Source organism: Acinonyx jubatus, chromosome A3 (assembly GCF_027475565.1).
Source record: "Acinonyx jubatus isolate Ajub_Pintada_27869175 chromosome A3, VMU_Ajub_asm_v1.0, whole genome shotgun sequence".
NCBI lineage: Eukaryota > Metazoa > Chordata > Mammalia > Carnivora > Felidae > Acinonyx > Acinonyx jubatus.
In genome coordinates this window covers 5865629-5881496 of record NC_069388.1, presented here as the reverse complement: position 1 = coordinate 5881496, position 15868 = coordinate 5865629, and the positions used below count along the sequence as shown (strand labels likewise).

The following is a 15868-nucleotide window of genomic DNA, read 5'->3' as shown; positions in this document are numbered from 1 at the left end:
GAGAGAGAGAGAGCGCGCGCGCGCGCATGAGCGGGGGAGGGGTAGAGCCAGAGGGAGACACAGAATTATTGAAAGCAGGCTCCAGGCTCCGAGCTGTCAGCACAGAGCCTGACACGGGACTCGAACTCACAGACCGCAAGATCATGACCTGATCAGACACTTAACCAACTGAGCCACCCAGGCGCCCCCCTCCCACCCCCGCCACCAAAAAAAATTTTAAATACCCATCTTTAGTTGCCTCTGGAATTTCACCATCCAAGGGGAGTGGGGTGCATGTAGGAGCCCCGGTACACGGCACTCGGGACCCTCCACCCTGGCAATTTGTTTGAGGTCCCAGAGAGGGAGGAGGGAGTTATCATAAGCAGGATAGATGATGAAAGAAAAAGGTATGCACCAAACCACAAAATGAAGGTCAAGGGTTCAGCGTGTGTTTTGGTGGCCCAACACCACTCCCCTTGCGTGTCCCCCAGCCCCCGTTCACATACCTCCCTGGGGCGAGGAGAAAAGAGTATACTGCTTTACGTTCAACCCCACAGCTTTCTAGCCACACAAGTTGGGGCCCCTTTACCTTCCTGCTCCCTGATAAAAGGGAACGACTCGTTTTGCAGAATGTTGAGAGAATTAAATGAGAAGCCCGATAAAGAGGGGTGTAAGAGCTCCACGGCTGCTACAAAAAGATGGTGTCCTTTATCACTAGGATTTATTTCAGTGACGTATTTAGCTAACGAAGGACTCTCTGAATTCAGTCCCTACATTCAGCCCTGCAAGATCCCACCCGGACTACAGGAAGTGGCCCTGAGGCCCAGGCAGAAAAGGCAGCACCCCCATTTCGGGGCAAGACTTCGCGACAGAGTAATGATCTGCACAAGCCGGACAAGCGCCAGCCAGGACCGGAGTCAGGCTCCTGATTCTCTGGGTCGGGAACCAGAGGGAGGCTGGAGCGTGCTTTTGCTGAAAGACAAGTCCTAAAGAGGTCAGTCGTTTTACAAGTGGGAAGAGAGAGAAGTGGTTCTTCTTGTTGAACCATGTCAATACCTCAGTGATGCAGAAACTTCTAGAAACACTGGTCTCCACAATGGGGTGCAAGCACTTGGGGGAGGCTAGAGGGATCCACTGGGATGTGGGGAAAATACTACAATCATAATTAAGTACGCTTCAAGGACCGATGGACGTCAGGAAAGGTGGAAATTTACCAGCCAAGCTTTGATAAAAATCTCTGCGTAACTGGTGGATGAGATAAAAAGCGAGGATCTTGGGGTGCCTGGGGGGCTCAGTCGGTTAAGCTTCCGACTTCAGCTCAGGTCACAATCTCACAGTCCGTGAGTTCGAGCCCCGAGTCGGGCTCTGTGCTGACAGCTCGGAGCCTGGAGCCTGCTTCCGATTCTGTGTCTCCCTCTCTCTCTGCCCCTCCCCCACTCATACTCTGTCTCTGTCTCAAAAATAAATAAAAACACTTGGGATTCTGTGTCTCCCTCTCTCTCTGCCCCTCTGCTATTCACGCTGTCTCTCTCTGTCTCAGAAATAAAAACATTTAAAAAACATTTTTTTTAATCTTTTTTTAATGTTTATTTATTTCTGAGACAGAGAGAGACAGAGCATGAGCAGGGGAAGGGCAGAGAGAGAGGGAGACACAGAATCCGAAGTGGGCTCCAGGCCCCGAGCTGTCAGCACAGAGCCCGATGCGGGGCTCGAACTCACGGACCGCAAGATCATGACCTGAGCCGAAGTCAGTCACTCAACCAACTGAGCCACCCAGGCACCCCTAAAAAACATTTTTTTTTTTTTTAAATACAAAGTGAGGATCGTGTTTCAGCCAACAGTTCCTCTCTTCCATTGCCATATTCTTCCCGGGAGAAAGCCTTCCCACCATAGTGCCTCACTTCCCAGGTTCCTTCTGGTGCTCCCCTTTCCAAGCTGGGGTTCTAGTTTCCCCGCCCACCTTGGGCCAGGTGTGGCCACGTGACCAGCTCTGGCCAATGCAATGTGAGAAGTGGGGCATTCGCTTGTCAAAGCGAATTCACAGAGCCTTTCCCTCGACTTGGGAACAGGTGACACCGGAGAGGGTGTCAGCCCCACCAGCCAGGGGACCTGCGCCCCCTGCCAACCCGGCCAAGGCGCGGAGCCCCTACCAAGCCACAATGGAGCCAAACTTAATACAAGAGAACAACAAACCTCTGTGGGTTTAGCCTACCAAGACTGCGGTCTCTGTTATCATGTGATAACTGCACTTATGCTGATTAGGCAAATGGAGGGCCAAAATAATAAAAATGTAGGACCAGGACTTTGGCTCGCTGATCCCGAACTACTGGGCCACGATTCTGAAAGCCATCAAATTCTATCGCACAACATGAACTCACCTGTGAGAGCAAAATTAGGTGAAGGTGTCTCGTTAAATAAAAGTGCAATTTTGCATTAATTAATAATGATCAATTAGTTAAAATGTGTATCAGTTAACATCAGAATTTTGCATTGTTTTTACCTTTAGGGCCTTCTTTCTTTTTTTTTTTTTTTTTTTTTAAACACATTTATTATTGAGACACAGAGAGAGACAGGGTGCAAGCAGGGGAGGGGCAGAGAGAGAGGGAGACACAGAATCGGAAGCAGGCTCCGGGCTCTGAGCTGTCAGCACAGAGCCCCACACGGGGCTCGAACTCACGCACCGCGAGATGGTGACCTGAGCCAAAGTCGGACGCCCAACTGACTGAGCCACCCAGGCGCCCCATGGTTTTACCTTTAGTGCCTTCCTCCTTAAATTTATATTTTAGTTATGTTTTATAAGGTAAAAAAAAAGAAAAGAAAAGAAAAGAAAAGAAAAGAAAAGAAAAGAAAAGAAAAGAAAAGAAAGAAACTAAACTAAAACAGTAGGATTTCTTTTTTTTTTTAAATATTTATTTATTTGGGGGGAGAGTGCAAGCGGGGGAAGGGCAGAGGGCGTTTGGACAGGGGATCCAAAGCGGGCTCTGTGCACACAGGCTGACAGCAGCTAGCCAGATGTGGGGTTCTAACTCACGAACCATGAGATCACGACCTGAGCCCAAGTCGGAGACTCAAACGACTGAGCCATCCAGGCGCCCCAATAGGACTTATTTCTAATTAGGGCGTCGACCCAGAAATTTACAAGCAGAGAGGCAAAAGCAAAAAAAAAAATTCAGAAGAGCTGCCTTAGAACATCTTCAACTCATTCATGCATAGAAGCAGCCAATATCTGATCACCTCCTGTACTATGAGAATTTGGCAAGGCAGTGCAAGAACAAAATAGTAAGAATGTCTGAAAAAACGGTCAAGAAAAGAGTCCTTTATCAAAGGCCAAACACAAGTCATTGAAACCGCAGAATAACTTGCTTGCCTCTGTTGGCCGCCTTAAATTGCCGGGGCAGATGAGCACCGGGACCATTACAGAACCAGTCTAAGCTGACTGTCACGCTAAGTGTTTAGATTTTTTTTTTTTTTTCCAAACTACATAAAAGCAAGCGAGAGGCGGGCATGACAGGACAGCACAGGCCTAACTCCAGTGCTTAAAAAACATGCGAGTCCTCGATTTTGGAAACAGTGCAAGTTTTTATTCACAGCCAAATTTAATTAAGCCAGACAACAAAAGATTGGGACTTGAAAGCCACTCTGGGGAGATAAAGATGGGAAAGAATAACACGTGACCTCAAAGATGCAGGGAAACCTAATACTCACTAAGTCAGATTTTTCGAGCAGTGTAGAAAGAGCTGAAGGGAATTTACGGGAAGCCTTGAGTGATTAAGCCCACCCCTCGTCTCGGGCCCTGGAGACGTTCTCTTTCGTCCCAGGGTCTCCAGAGGCTTCTAAACGCACTGAATCCACACAGGGCTTTGTTGCAGCCTAACCCCAGCCGGGGGAGTGGGGGACAGCCTTGCACCTGCTCCAATAAAGAGTGGGGAGGCTGTGCTGTTCTGTTAATGAATGCTTTGGGCTTGTCACTCCCTTGAAGGAAAAGACAATTTGTACTTTGACCATCTTCCAGAAGGGGTGGGAAGAAATAGTTCAGTGCTGGGCTTTTTTTTTTAATTAAAACTTTTTATTTTGGAATAATTTTTGACTTAGAGAAAAGTTGCACAGAGAGTACAGAGAGCTCCCACATACCTTCACCCAAGTTTTAGTTTCCCTGGAAATAAAATTTTTGAATAGCCATAGATGCTAAAAGCAAGAGAAATAGCATAATACTCTGTTTATCCTCAAAGAAGTTTGGTGTGTTCATTCAAATTTCATCGATCTCGGAAAGAAGGAAATCGTGTGTGTGCGAATACACACACATTTTGGGGGCCATTTTCTTGCTATCTTTAAAATAACATGGGTGGCTTAACCTAAATATTTTAAGTACTAAAAAACTCATATGGGGGGGTGGCGCCTGGGGGGCTCAGTCGGTTAAGCGTCCGACTTTGGCTCGGGTCATGATCTCGTGGTTTGTGAGTTCGAGCCCCGCGTCAGGCTCTGTGCTGATGGCTCAGAGCCTGGAGCCTGTTTCGGATTCTGTGTCTCCCTCTCTCTCCGCGCCTCTCCCACTGATGTTCTCTCTCTCTCTCTCTCTCTCTCAAAAATAAATAAACGTTAAGAAATAAATTTTAAAAAAAACCTCACCTCGAGACCAATATAGCAAAATGACTAGTGCTGTGGCCACCACAATAAAAACGAAAGCCACCGTTTCGTGCACACCTACTGTGTGCCAGGCTCTACACGTGTGTGATAGGGTTGTGCCTTCGCAAGGATCTGTGAAGGAGGGGATCGTTACCCAGCTTTACAAAACGAGGATGCGAACTCAGAGATATTAAGGGACTTGTTCAAGGTCACACAGCAACCAGAGAGGAAACAGACACATGGGGTTTAAGCTGTGTCTAAGGAGAAATCGCAGCGGATGCCGTTCCGTTCTCCCTCGCCAAGTCACACCCTCGGCTGTCACCGAGAACTTCCGTTACAAGGCAGTGAAGCCCCCCAACCCCCCACTCCCTATATCACCCAGAATTAGCTGCAAAGTGTCAGGAAACTTGGCCAGGCAGCCCCAAGCATCAGCAAGGGCTGGAGACCTTCACCGTGAAGCCCTTTATAGAAAGCTGCAGTTGGAAGCCCCCTCTCCCGCAAGGGAACAAATTAACATTGGCATTCCAAACACAGGAAAGGAAGGAAATTGGAAACACAGTTTATACTTGGCCAGCCCTTTGAAATACTGTACCATGCTACCGACATCAATTAATGGAAAGCAGGGCTGGGCTGAGAGGCTCTGGTTTGCAAATGCATTAACACACGTTAAACATGTTTGTACAGGAACCGGATTATAAGCACCCTGGCTCCAAAACAATAAAGCAATTACCCTAAAACTGGTGCTCAGAGTTGTCATTAATTCAATCCACTCCACTCGGATCAGCAAAGGCTTTGCGCAGCTCCCAACAATGCCTTCTGCTACAAATGTTGAAAGGCCGCATCGCACATGCTTCTCTGAGTTTCACATAAGTAAGTGTCAAACTCTTGCGCTCCTGATGTCCTCCCCCCCACCCCCCAAATCATAAACACTCCTCTGGCGAGGGGAAGAACACGCGGCGGCCGGCCCCCGGTGTTCACCCACCGCGTCATTCCACCCGTTGGGTTCAAGCAATCTTTCGGGGAGGGGGGGGAGGTCAACTATGAAATATATGAAAAAATATCTGTTCCATATTAAGAAATACCAAGTCACATTTTTGTCAGATATTATTTGTCAAATGCCAGTTGCTGCAAAACCCAGAATTCAACTGCAGCTGAACACACAGCTAATACCAAATGGTTCACATAATAGCCGTGATCATACACGGGATCGTTTGCAGCGAAAGAACCCCCCCCCCCCTTCCTCTATAAACTGTTTCAGGAATTGGAAAGAAAAGCATCTGAAGCTCTGGAATAAATAAAGCACTGTGCCTTGAGCTGCCCCGTACAAAAGACCCAGCATGCTGGGAGCAAGGACTCAAAACAACCAGAAAGGCAAGTGCCCGCTGAACAGCTTTGTAAGAATGCTCACGAGGAAAGATTTTACACGATGCACGGGTCAATCGCACCAGTTCTGGCTCACCAGGTAAGAACCGGCCAAATTCGTAAAAGACCAGCATCCCCGGGCACCCGCACCCACGGCAGCTCCCACCTGCACGCGCGACATCCAGGGTCCAGGCGACCCCGCATTCCTGGGGCCGCCTCTGCCCTGCTCCCGCGCCCCGGTGACGTCACCCTGCGACTCCACGTTGCTCTGGGATCCAACAAGTCTGAGCAATTTGGGTGTGTAAAGCTAAATGTGCCATCATTTTCACCACAAATTAACAGTTTCTATGTAAATATTGGTATTTCCTCACCCCATGAAGGCGAGAGGAGGCAAAATGGCACCGGCACATTTGATTCAAACTAATTAAAAGCAGAGGGTCATGCAATTCAATATATTGATTTTACCAGTGGGACTTAAGTCTTTTATAAGAAGTATACACAGCTGCGTTGCTCGCCCACCACCACGTTTTCACGGCATTTCTTTGCATTCCTTCTGACAATAACATGACAGGTCCCACGCATCCCTGCCTGTGCCCTAACCCCCGCGACACTGCCTGACGGCACTGAGGCAAAGTGATGCAGCAGCCTGCCAGAAACACTGTGTCGACAGCCCCCAGCTAGGTCTGAAGAGTGACTGCAAAGAAATGAACATGGCCAGCCCTTCGGGCCCTCCATTCAAAATATTCATTTGGCAAAACGGATGGGCAGGCTGGGGAGGGTGGGGACTGGGGGAGCGTTAGGACACTGTGATGCTTGCAATGGGCCAAATATGACCTTACCCAATAGGGAAAAAAGATATTAAAGCGATAGGGGTGATCAATCAACTTAGATGGGACTCTCCCCGGAATGAAGTCATCACTTGTCTCGGAGTTCAGCGGACATGTGATATTCGCTCACATCGCAGGCATCCTGGCCGTCAGGGGATCGGACGCCAGCTGGGTTTATCTCGCAGGGGTTTGAGAGCCCTACTACGGGATGAAAGGCCCCTGACCCACAGCTCACAAGAGCTGTGTTTTACTTTCGAGTTCGTTTCTTTATGGGGAGATGGCGAGGAGGGGGGAGAAGGTGAGGGGTGTCGGGGCGGGAGGAGGGAGAGGGAATTTCAAGCGGGCTCCGCGCTGTCAGCATAGAGCCCGATGTGGGGCTTGAACCCACGAACCGTGAGATCACGACCTGGGCCGAAACCAAGTCTGCCGCTTAATCGACTGAGCCACCCAGGCGTCCCAAGAGCTTTGCTTTAGAAGCCGTTTCTTCTCTCTGGGCATTCACAGAATCGTCCCTTTGCAGTCCTGAAATCAATCTATCCGGGCCACCTCCCTCGCCCCACTCCACAACCAAAGCAGAGCCCCGGAATCAAAACCCCAAACCAGCCACAGCAGGCTGGCACCCAGGGCTCGGCCTCAACCTGCTTGGCTTCCCGAAGGGCATACAAAGAAGATCAAGAAAGTTCAAGTCCAGGGCACATATATCCTTGGGAAAAGGGGTGGGGGGTGGGGGTGGGAGAAGATCTGTGATTTAAGAAGCAGGAAAAGGAGGTTTAAGGGGAGCGATTTCGCGAGGGTTCCGAAGCACACAGCTGTTGGTGCAGTCCTAGAGTGAGGACACCGTGCAGCAAACAAGAAAAGAAAGCTAGAAAGAAGGGGGAAAGCCTGTGTGACATCTATATTAACCTCCAGCTGCTCACCAGTGAGGGCCTGCGCTCCAAGTGCTGGAATGTGGATCCGCCCCTTCCAAATTTTAACACAAGCCAGGTTACAGCTGCAAATGCCTCCAGCCCATGCTCCCTTCTCGAAGCACTCCCTGAAGGAAATTTTTAAACTGTAACAGAATCTTTTTCTAATAGTCTACAGTGGTAGGGCCTGTTCTTAAGGGGCAAGAGGAGAGATCTTAATGCCAAACACTTGTCAACAAAAAGAACAGCCAGATGGTATAAAGCAAAAAACTGCACAGCCTTCTTTCTCCCCGCTCTTTGGCTGCATTAACAAAAGCCACTTTTATACGTGGAGTCCAATAATGACCGGTTTCCAGCCTTTTCTTTTTTTAATTCAGCTCCGAAGATTCAACAAATTTGCTTCCTTCATAACCTGGGCCGGAGACGAACACCCATCTTACACCCCTAAAGCCAGCCGGCTTCTTTTGAAGATTCCAAAAGGGGCCGCTGGATTTCCCCAAAGGCAAAAAGAAAAAAAAAAAAAAAATGGTAGGGGGCTCTGGCTGGATTCGGTCTGCAGAACTCACATTGCCTGGGGACAACTTCAGAGAAGGTAGCCTGTTTTGAATTCAAAAACTTAAATTCTACACAGAGGAATCAGGGGCTTGTTAATCCAAACCAGTTTACAAATCTCGCCATTGAAGCGAAGGGGCCCAGGCTGAGATGTGAGTCTCCCTTGCAGCTCAGCTAGTGTTACACGGGGCGGGGGGGGGGGGGGGGTTCATCAGACAGGCTGGTCTTTGTCATAAGGTGGGGTCTGAAGTCCTCATTCTCAGCACCTGGTTTTGTTGTACATTCTCTCCCAGCTCCTTCTCTAGTTTAGACCCCACTCAGCCTGGCAAAAAGCTAGAATTCCAAGGAGAACCACTTAGAGGAACAAAACCGGGTTTGGCTGCAGACAGAAGAGTAATGCACTGGGTCTGCAAAAGCCTTCAGAATCCAGGCAGAGGTCTCCCCGGCACGCAGGACAGCAGCGGTGTGGAGTGGAGGGAGGAGAGGGTGGTGGAGATCGCCAGCTTCTCCACCCACAGCCCCCCAACGTCACCCCAGGTCCCCCGCATGATACCAACTAATGGTCCGATAGGGACAAATGACATTTTCTTCTGCTTGGAAAAAGTGAGACTAAACGCACCTTTAGAAAACTTGGTATGTTACAGATCCATTACGCTTTGCAACCCCAGGAAAAGCCATGTGCTCCCTCTGCAAACTTAGCTTCCAGATTAGTCTCCTACACACTCCCCTCCACCCCTGGCTGCCACCCCCAAGCCCCTCCCATGGAGAAATTCTGGAGCCTGGACAGAATGGAAGGGACGGGCGGTTTACTCCTGTGCTGTTGCTCAGCAGAAATTAAAGGCCAACCTTAATGCATCTACAGGAGGAGTCTTGCCAAACTGCAGCCCAGGTCTTCACCCAACTAATTACCTCGAGTTCTAGGGACGGCGAGAGAAAGAAAACAAGGTCAGCGCACTCTGTTAAAAGCCACTCTGCCATCTAATTTGGAGTGATGTTCCAGAAAGCAAGACCTGAGAAAGTCAGGACTGTCCCACAAAGCCCAAAGCCAGCCCGACTGATTAAGAGGCTCAGACAAGCCGGTCTTTGTCCTTTCAAGATGAAAGAAATGGGGCTAACGGGTTGAAAGGTGTGTGTTCAGCCAGAGGAGGTGAACCACCCAGCTGTGGCCTTCCCAAACAAGTCCCAGCTCGCTCCCACCACCAAGGGAGAGCAAACAGCCCTGCCCCAAGGTTCCCAGAGGCGCTCAGTCAGCAGCCTAGTCCTTCTCTGGGGTGGGGGGAGCCCTGACCACCGAGGCTCATCCATATAAACAGGGTGCTTTTCTGCACTGGGTTTGCAAAGCCTTCCACAGAAGCCAGGGTTTACATATACCTTTCTAATGACCCCTGCCTAGCTCTGAGGGCCACCCCTGGGACCTGCTGCGTTCAGTGAGAGTCACGGGGACCCAAGAGAGCATTAGATACCATAAATCCCTCACCAGAGAAAGGGCCTTGGCTAACCCCCAGCTTCAGGATGGTTACAGAGCCCCGCTTTTATAAATATATTTGGAATTTTTCTTTAGGTTCTGGTGTAGGTCATAAATACACATTGTAAAAAAAAAAAAAAAAAAAAAGGCACACAGACAAAAGTGCAGACAATGAAAAATCAGACCCCAGCTCGCACTCCCTAAGCCCCAGCTCCAGGGCTACCCCGCCCCCCCCCCCCCCCCCCCCGCCCCTGCCCAGTAAAATGTATTTCACGTTCATGGTCTCTTCTTCCAGGGGGAACGGATGACATACAAGCACATACATAACCTCACTGATCTGCACCTTGCTTTTTTTCCACCTCATACATCTTGGAGATCGTTCTAAATCAGGACATATGGAGCTGCCTCCCTCTAACAGGCTGCTTAGTATAATTTAAACTTTCTTGAGGTTATTTTGGTATCTAAACCTCCCACCCTTTTCTAGCTGAGAGTCGCTGCACTGTTTGATTTCTCGCTACTATTAGGACAGACAATGGCGACCCTGGAACTCAGGGAACCTTATCCGGTGCTGGAAGCGTGAGGGTTGATCCCCGCTTCCCCCGCGCCCCCTTCCCTGCCCCGCGCCCCCAGCGGGGGGCTTCGGTATCATCTCCCTGTTGACACGGCGCCCGTGGGCGTGAGTTTGTTGTCCTGGCTCCGTTCGCATTTTCGCAGCAAGTTACACACGTAGAATGAAATCGGCTTAGGAAACAGCGCTATCGGGGCGTGTTATCTCGGGAAACCAAATATTTGATCATCAGTCCTACAGCGCGCTGCCGGGGGTTAGTTTGAGCAAGTCGGGTGACCGTGCGCGCACAGACGGAGGAGCCCCCGCGCCCCCGCCGCAGCGCCAGCCTCCCGTCCCCGGGGCCATCGCGGCTCCAGGCGAGAGCTAGGCCCCCCCGCCGCCCCCGGCAGCGTCTGCTCGGAGATCCCGCGCCACTCAATCGCCAAAACCCGCGGTTTGCGCGCCACACGTGATAAACGCCGAAAATGGATTCTGCCCGCCCGGGACCTATCATTAAATATTTAAAATAGAAAGCTCGCGATGGCACCGTTTCTTCCCCAGCTCCCGCCAGGAGAGCTGGGAGGCAAGGGGGCGCCCGGCCGCCAGGAGGGCGCCCGGAGACACTGGCGGCGCGCCGCACGCCAAGGCGGGCGCACCGCGAGGGGACAGGTAGGGCTTCACGGGGCGGGGAAAGGGGGTGCGACGCCTGCGATGCCAGGTCCAGGCAGGGCTGAGAGGGGCCCCGAAAAGGCGGGAAGGCAGCTTCGCCCAACAGGGCCCTTTAAATCCAGGTAGCAGGGGCCGCGCGGGCCCGGCACAGCTCACATGACCCAGCCCCGCGCTTTGAACTGAGCCGCGGCGGGCCCGGCGCCTCCGGCCCCCCAGAGGTGCGGCCGGCCGACTTCACCCGGAGGGGGCTTCAAACCAACCCCTTCCTCCGCCAAACTCCCACGGGCCGAAGGAGCCCGGCTCGCCCTACCTGGGGCGCGCGCTGCTTGGGGTCCACGGGGGCTCGGACCCTGCGCCAGGCACTGCGGTTTTGCAAACCGCCCGGAGTGTAAAGATGGGCGGGCTGCGTGCAAAAGGGACCCCCCCCTCCCCGTCCCAAAGTGCCTCCTGACCTAGAGGCTCACCCCCTCCCTCCTGCCCGCACTCACCGAGGTTGACGAAGCTCATGACCATGTCGGCGTCGGTGAGGAAGCGGCTATCTTGCAGGCTGGCCAGAGGGGGGCCCTGGGTACTGAAGACGGCCTTGTAGGGGTAGGAGAAGCCCTGGCCGTCGGGCCCGCCGCCCTCCTCCACCGCCATGGCGTTGTACAGGTCCAGCATGAACATGGGCGCCGAGTTGTGCTTGCCCTGGAGGTGGGGGCGCGGGCGATGGGGCAAGCCCAAGATAGAGAGGATCTCGCGCTGCATCTCCCGCCGCTCCTGGCTGCGGAGGCGCCGGTGGATGAAGCTCGAGTGCACCTCGTTGTCCAGGCTGAAGTCGGCCAGGGCGGAGCGCAGCAGGAACAGGGGCGCCCAGAGCGCCACGAAGCTGTGGGGCGCCGCGGCGCGCAGCGAGCGCACGTGCATCGCGCCGGCTCTACGCGCGACCCGGGCTCCGGGCACGCGGCACCGGGGCCCGCGCCGCCCCAGGTGGCGGAGGGGGGCAGGCGGCCGTCCACGCCGCTCGGTCACTTGCTGCAGACGGGTCCCGCTGCGCCCGCGCCGGACATGGCCCCTCCCCGACCGGCTGCGCTCTGCCCGGACCCCCGCCCCCTGCTCGGCGCTAGCCCCGGGGTCCCTCGCCCCGCACTCGCCCGGGCTCACCGCGGGGCTCGGAAACCGGCTGGAGCGAGCGAGCGAGCGAGGAGGCGGGCGCGGGTGGGAGGAGCAGCCGGCAAACCTAGGAGCCGGCAGAGCGAGCGCCGGGGAGACAGCGAGGCGGCGGGCGGGCGAGCGAGCGAGCGCTCCTTCCTCCCGCTCCGCTCGCGCTCTCGCCCTCGGGCGGCGGCGACCCACTCTCTTCCGAACTGCGGCGCGGAGAGCAGGGGCCCCGAGTCGCTCTCCCAGCGGTGCGCGCCCTTGATCGCACGAGAGGCAGCCTCGGGAGCTCCAGACTGGTACGCGCTGGGGCCTGGGAGGAGGAGGAGGAGGACGGGCTTCCAAGGGCCCCTCCCGCGCCCGCGGCCTCCCACCTGCCCTCGGCCCCGCCCTCCCCCCAGCTGCGCCCAATGGGTTCATTCATTCCTTCTAGTGCGCTCTACAAATATTTACCGAGTGCCCACGGGGTGCCCAGCGCCGGGCCGGACGCCGCGGGGATGCGGAGGGAGGAATCCGTGCCGGCCCTGCCCTCTGGGGACGCGGAGTCCGGCCAGGGAGGAGGCCTGAGCGGGACCGGTGGGATTCTTCTCGGGCTGAGGGGGAAGAAGCGAGGGAGGGGGGGGAGGGTGCGGAGGCCGCGCAGCAATCCGAGAAGGCTTCCCGGAGGAGGTGACCCCGAGTCCCTCCCGCCCCTCTGCTCCACCACCCCCCTCCCCCCATTTACTCCAGCCACGCTGACCCCTGTGCGCCTCCCAGCGCTTAGCGCCAGCCTTCGCTCTTGCCACCCCCTCCGCCCGGAATTCTCTCCCTTCCCACCCTCTGTGCCTAGCTCCGATAGCCAACCCTCCACCTCCGGGTGCCACTCGGGTGCCACTTCCTCCCGGACCAGGAGAGGTAAGGTCACTTCTTGTGTTTTCTTGAACTCCCCCTCACCGCCTGGATTCCTGTTTTGAGTTATTCGTGCTGCCTTTATTGTCTCGTGCCCCCCCCCCCCCGCGTCACACACCGGAAACGGAGTCCCCCACCCCGGAGACCCAGGCCTGGCTTCTCTGAGCCTCCTCTGTACCCGCTGCGCCTTGGACCCGGGTCCTGGTAGCCACTGTGGCCGCAAAATCATTATCTGCTGAAGGATTGAAATTGTGTGAGCTGCAGAACTCGCCCCGCCTCCTCCCCTCTGCCCCCCCCCCCCGTTTACTTCCTAGCACCCCCCAGCCTGGGACTGAATACCCTGGCCCCTACCCCACCCCATGTCCGCCCTTCCCCATCAGCCCCTGGCTTGGCATTGTCTGAGGATCCACCTTGCTCCCAGTTCCCCTCTGTGGCTCTGTGCCTGAGACCTCCTTTCTTCCCTCCTGGCCTTCCCTCACCCCACAAACATCCTGAGCTCCTCGGGGCCCAGCGCTATTGGGCAGGGACACGGACGCCTTGGATGATGCTTGGAGAACTTAAGTGAATTACTGCCCTTCAGAACCTTGATTTCTTCATCCGTAAAAACGGGAGCAAAATACTCCCCCGGAGTGCGAGTGAGGCCGTGGGTACAAGTTCAACCTTGCCTCCCTCCCCTCCTGGGACTGCCCCAAAGAGGCAAATCCAGAAGCTAGGAGTTCCTAGATGGAGGGCCACCACGAGAGTTTGGGAGGAAGGTAAAGTATTGAGTTTGGGAGACAAGAGCCCCGGCTGGTGGGGGGTGGGGGGACAGTCTGGCTAAGCCTCACCTGGGAACAGGAGAAAGCTCCGGGGTTGGTCAAGATAAACCTGGCCTTCTAGAGTTTTCCGGAGCAGAGATGGTTCTGCCATGCAGTCCTTTGGGGGCTTTTAGACAAGATGGCAGCCAGAGAAGAGAGGCCGGAGGCCAGGCAAGGAGAAGAGATCTACAAGGCCTACAGGTCAGAGCCATTCATGTTTCTTAGGCCCCTGGCTTCCAGGTGGAACAGGTCCTGAGGCCCCTCTGCCCACCTGTCAGTCAAGGCCCTTTGAAAGCCCCCTCCACCTGCCCTTTATCCATTAACTCCTTCCTTCAACAAAGGTTTGTGAAGGACTTCCTCCGTGTCAGGCAGGGTGGGCTTCCTGGGCGGGCAACCGTGGGGACGCCCAGGCCCCAAAGCTCAAAAGGGCCTCACGCTTGGCTTAATGTTCTGCTGCTTCTGTGTTGCAATTCTTCCTAATCTATGAACAAAGGGCCCCTGTTTTCATTTTGCACTGGGCCCTGCAAATTACACGCCCGTCCCAGTGCCAAGCACAGTGCTGGGCTGGAGGGCACCGCAGAGAGCGAGCCCGCACGGCGGCCTCCATCGCAAAGCTGGCTTTCAGCCCAGAGGAGACGAAGCGGGAACCTTCAACGGGATTAGAGGTCCGGAGGGGTGGCAGTGCTGTCCCTTGATTCTCTTGGAGAAGGATGTGGTGCACTCAGCCGGGGCCAGGCAGCACAGGGAACACAGGAGGGTCAGGGAGCAGAGACCCAAACGGGCATCGTGGTGGGTAGGAAGCAAACACAGGGGCCTGTGGAGGCAGTCAGAGGAGTGCTGGCGGGCCTCCCGTGTCCATGGGTGAGGGGCGCGCCCTAGATCATCTTGTGATAAGCCCCGGGGCTAAGTCAACAGGATGAGGCAGTGGGAAGGAGATCTCCTGGACCAGATGCCATTGACCTGCGTCCTGGAAGGAGGAGGGAGAGCCAGCTTCGCCAGGGAAAGGCATCCTAGGCAGAGCGACCAGCAGGTGCACGGGCTGTGCAGAACAAGGGAACAGACGCGGGGCTTTGTTGCCCCTGAGCTCACTTCCGTCACCAGCTGAGATGAAGGAGGTTACTTTCTTCCCGAGTCCTCTGCTGCAGCCCTGTCTGCTTTTTAATCCACTCTTAAGTTTTTTAGGGGGATTGTGACCAGCGAGGGAGGCAGGGGGTAGGGGCAGCAGGTGCTGGAGCCCTGCTCCGATTTACATATGAAAACAACTGATTGGTCAGCATCTGCCCTGCTCCCCTCAACCCCAGGAAGGCCCTGAAGCCAGGATTATGGTTCACCCCTCGGCACATCCCACTGGGAGCCCAGTGGAGCCTGGCCCACAGCAGGTGCTCAGTAAGTGCCCATTGAATGAATAGCAAAATAAGCAGAGCCAATACCTGAAAAGCACAGTTCACTGAGGGCTGACCATGCAGGCGCCAGGGTGAGGTGTCTCCCACACCCCTCACCCCGAGACCCTTCCGTCTTTTCTCATGCAAGGTGAAGAGAAAACATGCTCTCCATATCCAAGATCTGGGCAAAGATAAGGTTCCCTCCGAATTCCCACAACCTGATTTAGCTTTATCTTTCCTGCCTTCCACGCTGGGGGAGGGGGTGTGTTCTTTAATTTCCCTGCTTCCTCCCCCACAGGAGTCCCCAGCACTGCACCCAGCCCTCAGTGAATGCTTGCTGGACGAATGAATGAATGCCAACACACAGGCGAGAAGTATCTGGCCGGGAATGTATGGGATGCTGGTTTGAGAGCTGAGGACACCATCAGAATCTTGGAGATTGTTTAGAGAAAGTCGGGGAGAGGGGAGCTAGCAGCCTGGCCCTGGGAGCCTATCTGTCTGGTTTCACACCCCAGCCCTGCCACTTGCCCTTGTGTCTCAGAGATTTAAGCGCTCTGTGCCTCAGCTTCCCTGTCTGTATAATGGGAGGCTATTAGCGCCCATTTCCTAGGGTCACTTTTCTCCTACGGTTCCCAGGAGGATTTGGAAGCTAATGCAATTCACGTAAAGTGCTTTGCAAGGTGACTGGGGCACAGAGAAAGCATTTGATAAGTGTCTGTTACGATCTGGATGAAA

General features: G+C 54.3%; 1 protein-coding gene across 2 annotated transcripts in view; it reads right to left on the bottom strand.

Annotated features, from left to right (window-relative positions):
• BMP7 (bone morphogenetic protein 7) overlaps positions 1–12395 on the bottom strand; it is a 90523-nt gene extending 78128 nt beyond the window's left edge. The window contains exon 1 of one of the 2 annotated variants that reach the window (XM_053199788.1): positions 11418–12395. In XM_053199788.1, coding sequence (XP_053055763.1) covers positions 11418–11835 — 418 coding nt within the window. In that variant the 5' untranslated portion in view covers positions 11836–12395. The remainder of the gene's footprint in view (positions 1–11417) is intronic. The other variant, XM_027046860.2, reaches the window with a different exon arrangement.
• Between the last annotated feature and the right edge of the window lie 3473 nt (positions 12396–15868).